General features: G+C 42.1%; 1 protein-coding gene across 2 annotated transcripts; it reads right to left on the minus strand.

Annotated features, from left to right (window-relative positions):
• Positions 1-2,251: 2,251 nt before the first annotated feature.
• Positions 2,252-9,339, minus strand: TMEM74 (transmembrane protein 74). Of its 2 annotated transcripts, XM_025191272.1 has the most exons (2): positions 8,222-9,339; positions 2,252-5,168 (listed from the first exon to the last, which is right to left on the minus strand). In XM_025191272.1, exons 1-2 carry the CDS (start codon positions 8,949-8,951, stop codon positions 5,119-5,121), a joined length of 780 nt encoding a protein of 259 aa, XP_025047057.1. In that variant the 5' UTR covers positions 8,952-9,339; the 3' UTR covers positions 2,252-5,118. The 2 variants fall into 2 exon arrangements, with proteins under 2 accessions (XP_025047057.1, XP_025047055.1); XM_025191270.1 differs by having other exon boundaries at positions 2,252-9,339.
• Between the last annotated feature and the right edge of the window lie 39 nt (positions 9,340-9,378).

The raw sequence follows: 9,378 nt of genomic DNA on the forward strand, positions 1-9,378 counted from the left end.
CTATAAAACCACCAACTCAAGCTCCCTTTTCAATAGGCAGACTACAGTGGGAGAATCATGATTAAAAGACTTTATTTACATTTCTAACTGATCAATATCTTTTAGATACTTCTAATGGGAAGAATTGATTTCTCTCTCTACAAAAAAGGATTTAATCAATTTTGCTTCTGGAAATGTTTTATTCAACAATAGCTGAATTTCCTTGTGTACAAATCAGTCAAAGTAGAGCTATTATTGGAATAAAGAATCTTTCTGTGCTGATAAAGATATGCCTTTTATTATTGGAATAGAAGTCTATTGATTTTTTTTGAAACATTAAAAGAGCTTACCATCATACAAACTCCTTGATGATATAAAGGAAAAATGTCATTAAAAATTCACTGCAAATTTTAGCAAGACATGATCTGGGTTGCTTTTGCTAGGAAGTGCATGTGGCTGGGGGTTGTTCTGAGCCAAACTCAAATTACTGTTATATCAAAATTGCAGTGGTTGTTCTGAACTAAACTCAAATTACTGTTATATCAAAATTGCAAATATTTGAAAATGTTTTGTATTCAGCTATTTTGGAGGCAACCTATGATCCACTTATTTCTTTAGCACTACACCTGCACTCAGGAGACCTGCATTCTCTTCTTAGCTCTGCACCTGGAAAGTGTCTCCATTATATATGTATGTAAGGGAAACGTTAGTTACTTCTTTTGCCAAGTCTTTGACATCTACTGATAGAAATCAGTCTAAGAGATAGGCATTACTATTATTATTCATGCTAAATAGCACGTTACTCCTTGATCAGTAGTTGAGTAAGAATGGCAGAAACCAGCTACAGATTGTTGTCTCACATGTTGTCCAGCTGATTTCTGGAAGATCAGCTGAAGATTCTCTACTGCACATGAACAGGTAGAAGAATCTGCACATAAATGAGCAAAAACTTGTATGCATCTTATTGATACAGTGAGTCTGCAAAACTATTTCACTCTCTAAAGCCATGTTAAAGCTCAAATCTTCACAGTGAAAATCTAATAAATATGTGCACTCTTTGATCAAGTTTTCAGTACTTGGACCAAGTAAATAGAAATATTTCTGCTTCTAAAATAAATATAAACCAGATTACTTAAAAAAAATATTTGTCTTGTCAGTTTTTATGAAAGGGATGCAAATTAAAAACACTAGCTGTTTCAATTAAACTTACAGAGGAAGAAGAAATGTCTCACTTCACAGCTGATTCCTGACCTTGATAGAAAGACACAAGTTCTATGTGATCTCACATATTACCTCAAAATGTTAAAAAGTAGGGATCGAGAAAGAAGCAGTAGAAGTAAAATCTCAGCACTTATTTTAGGGAGCTTTCTAGATTTTTAAGCTGATAGATTTTCTTATCTATAATATTCTACTGTCTTAACTTCTTAACTGTCAAAAATGTACCTAGTGGGCTATATTTAATCCTAGTTCAATTTTCCTGCCAACTGCAAGGATGTAACAAAATGGGTTTTATACTGTCTAGAATAGTACTGAAAACCCCCATAAGGGGTAGACACTGTGCAAATGAGTAACAAAGGTCATCTTTTCCCCATCTGGGAAATGAAGTAGTGGCACTCCTATACTTTTACTAGAGTAAATGCTGTACAACAGGGCTTCTAAGGACCCAAACTAGGTGTTCCTACCTTGCCTGATCCACAGAGCATTCTTAAAGCCTGCCTTCTAGATCAGACCCCACACAAAATCAGGAGGAAGGAGGTAGCAGCATTGGTCCTATGGTTAGAGCACTTACCTGGGTTATGGGGAAAACTAGCACTTAACTCTGATGGGTGGAGTTTCAGTTTCACCCCCTCCTTCCCATTTCCTATTGACCAGCGTGGCAGCCCCTAGCTTAGCTATCTGATTTCCGTAAATCCCACTGGAGGTGCCTAACACTACCTGTGTTCTCTGTGCGTCGTCTACTAAAACTGGGCCCCGAATTCCAGGTGAGGATTCCACTAAGAAGCACGAACTCCAGGAGTTAAGATTGTATCACTGAGCCAGAGTCCCCTTTGCAGAGTTGACTCTCTTTCCAGAGAAGTCCTTAACATAACCCCTACTGACTTGAGTGGGTGGAGTCATTCTCTAAATAGATGTGAGGTGGTAGCAGGTTACTGAAAATAATCCTTATTACTGGATATGTTGTTTAGCAGTAAGAAGATACAACTACTCATATTACCAAGTACATCTTAGCAAAGGAATAAGACAACAGTGATAACGATAGAATTAACTTCACATTGTTTTTTATTTTACACCTGTACAGAACACCGTTACTATTATAATAAGGCATCAAATGCACTATTGAAAAGCTCACATTAACTGTAACATTTTGCCCTGTAGCAGTTCAAAATGCAGATTTACAAAATTAAATCAGTCATTTTCCCAGTTGGTAAACATTATTTACTACAGACAGAGTTTTAAAATAATTAAAAAGATTAAAAACTGTAAACATATTAAAACAGCAACAACCCAGAATGGCTTTCCAGGAGAGAGCTTAAAATGATTTTCTAGGCTTCAGGTCTAGCATTAGAGGATGGCAGTGAGAAAATAAGGCTGGCTGTCCCTGGGTAAACAGGGTGGTTACCAAAACTAAGTAACAGAACCAAAGATCATTTTATGATGGTCCTTGTTTTGCAATACTTGCAAGTAGGCTTTATTCAGTTTAGTATTGGTCACAAATTTCTAATTAAAGAAAGGAAAAAAACAACCCCAAATTACCCCTGTGGACAAATGGGTAAAACTAAGCTGCAGGTTAAATTCTAATTTCGATTATTCTTAAAGTCAGCTTCTGACCTGGACAACATCTGCAGGCCTGGCAGTAGTTGGAGAGTAAGAATCCCTTTAATAGCTTATGCAGACTACCTGGATCTTAGGTCTGGCCATGCAAGAGAGAACTGGTAAATGGTAAAGATCTGGGATTAGGTCAAGTCTTGTCCACAACTTAGCTTTTGACTGATCTGTCATTTAGTAGAGGGTGGTTGGCACATCCTGATTTATTATCCCAGTGCCTTCCAGTTTTACTCAGCCTCCTAGATCCAGCTGGGAAAATTTTGGTATACATGTAAAATGCCAGATTTATAAACCCAAATAATGGAGGCTCCCACTGATCTTGGCAGAGTACGTGGGCAGTGATGGTAAACTTCCCCAGGCTGCCCCTTCTCTTCCATTAGCTCTGAGCAGGAGCACTTGAGTCACCGCTGCATAGGAAGGGGCAATTCATTCTTCATGCCATTTAATCCTTAAATTTTGCTGAGACTTTCTGCTTGGGGTTAGAGGTTATTTTTGTGATGTGAACATTTATCCACTGTGATGTGGATGTGAACATTTGGACTGAAACTACAAACTACTGGCCACCACCAGCCATCAGCGACAGGCTTTGGTCTCTAGCATGCTGTGCTTCATTAGAACCAGAGACCTAAAAGTGAAATGTTGTATTAGCCCATCATTCACTCCCTGAAGCCTGGGATTGAGAAAATGTCATAATGCTTTATTTCCTACCCCAGGTAATCTCCGCTCTTGAAAGCCTCACTTTCCCTTTTCTATAGTAAACAATATTGTAAGAGAAAGAAACCATGTAAACTACATTAATTACGTTTTTGGATTTCCCACATTTTGCTGTGTAGACTGAGGCCATTTTATTAGCTTTTCTTCCTTAAAACATTTATGGAAACCCTGAGGATTCTTTAAAAACAGTTCACTCATGATTGGTGACAGGATTTTGCAAAGAGTCAGAAAACTTCTCACAAAATACAGTATGGAAAATATTCTCTTTCCCAGTGCTAACAACAAGCATTAAGGCATGCCATGGTTCTTATAACGGATTTGGAAACTTTATAGCCTCAGCTACTGTATTTTTGTGGCTATAAAAACATATTCCAATTTTACATGTAGGTATAATAAAAAAAAATAAAAACAACAAATCTGAAAAATTACTAGCCTCTGCTTCAGACCTTTTCCAGTGTGATTAAAAATTTAGAGCAATTAATTTCCAACTACAGGCCTCACATCAGACTAAGTGTGATGCACTGCATGTGCCCATGGAGGCTAGCAAGTTTCTCCACCCATTCAACAAATTGTCATAGGTAGAAAAAAGCCTGTTTAAGCTTTGCTGGATGGAGCTTCTCTGTAAATGTTAGCCTCTGTCCTAGGAAGCTCAGACAGACAGAGGCTATGGAGATACAGTAGTCTTCTATCTTACCCGCCTCCTATAGTGTGGTTTCATTGGGCTTCACACCTGGACATATAGGACTAAGAAACCCCACTAAAACACCACTATGTAGTGGGCATCACACCCCAACTGTTAGAGGTGTAACCAGCAGAGGAATTTGGCACCCTGGGCAGAGAGGAATTTGCACCCAAGAGTGGAGAGAAGGAAAATGCCAAGTGCCAGAGAGTTTTACAGCATACGAACTGCTATTACAGCTGCTGCCAGGTGTGGGCTGATACAGCTGCAAAGCAGCCTCCCCACATGGGGCCACCATTCTGCCATCCCCTCTAAATTGGCATGCAGGGCTGGTGCTCTGCTCACCCATCCCTAGTTATGCTACTGCCAACCATGACTGAGAGGAAGCATTGTCTGAGTAGCATGCTGCTGCCAGTAAGGGCCAGTAGCAGACCATCATCTACCTGGGGGAAAGGGTTGGCAGGGGAAAAATCTTCCCTACCCGTATTACAGTTCTTTTTATCATCTCTGTTCATCATTCTTCTGGATTCAGATGGGCCAAAGCACCACCTCTTACATGGATGTAGAAGCTCTTTTTGATTTTTGAAATTTACTCCTGGTAAGAACTGGATTAATGATGGCACATCCGCATGGCCACAGGAATGGCCCCTAAAACCAGTGTTTAGATGCTTACCCCGGTGAATCCCAGCCCTCACACACAAACACACACTTCTGGAACGTGGGCATGGTCCACTGTGCTCCTGTTACAATGGCCTTATATCTGTCCCCAAAACTACAAAACAACAATGAAGGAAATGACAGTCTGCATGCCATAACATTTTGAGTGGCATCTCTATTTCTGAGCCAACATTAAAGCACCAGAACAATACAACATTACTTACAAATAACGTAATATGAACAGTAGGAAAACAGGAATGAGTTCAGATCCTTCTGGCTGGCTGTAAGATGGCTACTGTGTCAGTCAGTGGGCCTTTAGGAAAGAGAGATATAGATGCCTTTGGTGTCTAAATCTATTAACTGGGTAAACAATGCTTCATAATCCTGTGTGAATGCAAGCACACAGGATTAACTGAACAAAAAAGGCTGACCCCAGCTCAACATCAAATACAAGTCCTTCATTTAACTCGTGATATGGAGCAGCCAGAGAGAAGGGTATAATGGACTTGTAGTGGATAATAGACTCCTCAGTGTTCTTCCTCAGGACTCCCTGCTTCCCACCATAACACAGGGTGTCGTTACTAAATCGACAGAATGTTAGCCGGTGCTGAAGTCCGAATATGCTGTGAGCAGTCTCATGTTAAGGGTTAGGACTGTTTCTAGAGTGCTTCTTGCCTGCACAGCTCTGATTTGCCACTAAAGGGCTGGTGTGCATGGATGTAGCTAGGAGCCAGGACTCTATCCCTGCTCTGGGTGGAGAGGAGGCTGGGAGCAGTGCATCCAGGGATGTTGGAGAATTACAAATAGTTCATTTTATCTCTGTGGAGCAGACTGAAGTTAGTCTAAAATGAGTTAGGTAGCACAGCCCAGAGTTAGCCCTGGTCTGAAGTGGCATAACATTGAAATGCTCAGAGGGCCCTTAGCACAAGTTAACGAGCTTTAATGTGTGGATGCTTGCATTTTAAGTTGCCTTAGTTTGGTCCAGGTGTAACATGCAACTTCACCCATAAAGAGGTGAGAAGGAAGGGATCTGCAGTCTATTTATATTAACTGAAAAACACACTGCAATATTACAGAATTAAAAGAAAGAGCTAAGGTGGCAAGCTCCTTCCCAAACATACCTAATCAGAGCACAGATCAAGTATAAAGAGTATCTTCTTATTCAGTTGTTTTGAGTCCCAAACTGTTGAGTGTTCTTCTCAGAGTACCTCCTGCGCTTTAAAGTAGATGCTTATTTTCAACACCCTCTGCTAAGACAGCTTAGCTGCAGCTGTGGGCTACTCCGTCTTACAGAGTAGCAGTACTCATGATCTGGACTATTCATGCAAGGCTGAAGTGGAAATACTGAGAGCCTGTACACCCTAGGTCTGAGTTAGCAAAGTCAAAACAACATTAGGTTTCAGCCTCAGATGAGAGGCTGATTCCTCTGATATGCATTCGAAATTCAAATAGATTTAAGAAATGAGAATGACACTTATTTGAGGGGGTTTGTTATTTTAACAATAATTCACCATTTTTAAACCAGTGGACCAGTGGATCTTGTCAGTGGATCAGAATGTGCCCAACTGGAGTAAATAAAAAAATTATATTGTTATATAACAGGGGTGACCAAACCTCCTAACGCTCTGCAGTAAACCAAAATCTCAACGTGGCCAAGGACTCTTGGACACACTCCCAGATCTCACACCATACAGCACCCATACAGCATCCCAGCACAAATAATAGATCGCTGTTAGATTAAGTTTCTTCAGAAGCCATAATGAAACTTTCCAGGAGCTTCATGTGGCTGGCAAGCTTCAGGCTAGCCGCCTCTACCATGTATGCTGTTTGTTTATTTGTTATTTCCCCCAAACAAAAGATATAAAACACAACTATTACAGCCTTCCCCAGAAGATGGCTGACAATAGTTTCCTTTAGAGTTTAATTTTTTGGCCACTGCGCTACCCATGCCACTAATAATATCACCTATCTTTGACTTGCTACAGTATATGAACTCATTATCTGTCACTCAGTGGCTGGATACCTAACATTTCTCCCTGTGACATTGACTTTTTAAAGCAGCTGATAAAGAAATAGGCTGCTAACTGGAGTAGCATAGAAAGCTATTTTCTGACCCATGCAAAATGCAACACCTTGCTTTTTTCACTTCTTGGGAAATTGGAAGGGTTTGTAGCCATAATGGATTAAAAGCTACATCTGAAGAGGACAGATGATACGGACAACTTCAGAACAAGCAGAGTTCTGCTCCCTCTTCTAAGGAGGTACTTTGTGAGAAAATTGTTCTATCTCCATCCTAGTTAAGTCTTCAGCATTTTTGAGACTCCAAAAAAGAGCGCAATAGATGTCAAGTTATGGCAGTGCAGTTGCCCTATCAGGACAGGTGTCCAGCATCTATCCACTAAACTAACTTCACAGGAGTTAGCAGCCATGGAAGTTAACATTTTTCCTAACACTACAGATTGTAATTGCAGTTGAACCAATGACCTAAAGAAGAAAGGCCCTTTATTTTACTATCAAAGCCTTGAGCCATTTAATCCACTGCCCATTACCCTTTATTCTATATTTTAATAATCATCATTAATTATGCTACTAGTTGGGCAGAAAAGATATTTGTGGTAAATGAATGCATGATGCACTCATGCCAGTCACAGCAAGAAAAGAGGGCAGCTTAAAAATGAAAGCATATAAAAAAAAGACTGTCATCCTTAATTAAATGTCAGTCTTGCAACTTGATTATTGGTCATATCCCTTAGCACATCTACTAAGTAGACTGTTAATAATCCTTATGTAGGCTGATACAATAACAGCTTCTAGGGAGGCAGGATGTTAGTGTTCTGTGTTGGGGTGATCCCAGGAAAGACACTGAGGCGTATATTTTATAACAGGATAAAGGAGCATTTAAGGAACCTGGCAATCACAAATCTGTATTCACTGCTTTCACCAGAAAGTATATTTTATATTGATTATATTATCTCTTGCATGTTTTCCCTAAGAACAAGTATCCATATAATGGAAAAAATCAATTATAAACTTTAAAGGAAAACCTTTCCTGTCAGGCAAAAACTGCATCACTAGCTATCTTTAGCTGTCCTTGCTTTCCAAATAAAACTTCCTTTTCTGTACAAGTGCTGCCTGAGAAATCACGACTACACTAATTATCTATAGCCAGTGCATCCTCTTCCACTAATGATAACTCCAGCGTGTTATCATTGGGGCCCGATTTCATTCTGAAATTGAAAGACCCATACAGCTTTGCAGACTCCTTGGAGGATGCAAATCTATTCCTCCTGTACAGCTCCCCTTTCCACATAGACATCATTAATAAACTGGACAGCACCACGCCCCCCAGAGTTAAGAGACACAGACCTGCGATCACACACCTATCCAAGTGAGCTCCGATTCTAGCGCTCTCGTTCTCCAGTCTCTCCATCTCCCTGGCAGCTACAGTGTTAGGATCCACAGTCACATCTCTGGGTACCAAATAGGAAATAATCACTAGCAAAATTCCACTAACCAGGAACAAGATGGCACTAATGAACCCATAATCTATAGATTTCCCTGAGGCAGCTTCCGAGGCAGCGTCATCCTCTTCCTCAGAGATCAGAGAGGGAGAATCATGAACCCACTCAAGTGGGATCTCTCTGCAAGAACTGTCCTGAGGAGGGGGGTCCTGGCCCTGACAGCAGCTGCTCACAACAGAAGGGGCGCTTTTTGGATGCTCCAGGTTGACATTTTCATCCACGGAAGTAAATGAGGTCTCTAGTTCCTGAGCACAGCAGCAGGCTCTCTTCTTGTCTGCCTCCTCTTCTCCATCCAGGGGAGCCGGCTGGCAGCAGGGCTGGGTGCTGCCCAATGCTTCCGGACACGGCCCAGAGGTGGAGGAGGTAGGAGTGGTGGGACCTGCTAGGACTGCCCTCTGTGTGGACTTGCAGTGCCTCTCGCAGCAGAGAGCTGCCACTGCCGTGGCCGTTCTCGCGCTCCCATCACCCCTACTGTGCGGCTCGTAGGGAGAGGCACGCAAGCTCCAGTCCACATCGTTGCACAGATCGGATCGCCTGCCCTCCCTGGCGAGGTACAGCAGCTCCATGCAAGCCATCAGAGGCTTCTCCCGCCAGCCGCGCTTCAGGATGCTCTGTCAATAACAACCAAGCGAGATCATGGCACGAGAGATGCTGATCACTGCACTCCTCGCTCGAACCCCTCTCTGGCCAGGCGGGGGGAGCCCACCGCGAAACCCTTAAACGCCTTTCCTGTGCCACGCGTTGCTTTTCAGGCTGCAACAACAGGGGCGAGGGGGGACCCCCAACCTCAGGATGATGCATCAAAAAGGCGGCGGGAAGGTCACACAACTATTCCAGGGGAAGCACACTGATGCACATGAACTACACTGTGTTTGTTTGGCGATGGTTTGCATCCAGCCTTGGGAGCTCCGGTCCTCTGGCAGGTGCAGTCAGTCCCCACGAGGGGCTCCCCCGGCCACGCCAGCATCCCGCCAAAGCCCGGCGGAGAAGCCCCAGCACGGA

This window comes from Alligator sinensis, unplaced genomic scaffold (assembly GCF_000455745.1).
Source record: "Alligator sinensis unplaced genomic scaffold, ASM45574v1 scaffold1430_1, whole genome shotgun sequence".
In the NCBI taxonomy this organism is placed as follows: domain Eukaryota; kingdom Metazoa; phylum Chordata; order Crocodylia; family Alligatoridae; genus Alligator; species Alligator sinensis.

Bases quoted from the DNA above. Each gene is read 5' to 3' on its own strand.
- TMEM74 (XM_025191270.1), bottom strand. From the start codon at position 8,951: ATGGCTTGCATGGAGCTGCTGTACCTCGCCAGGGAGGGCAGGCGATCC.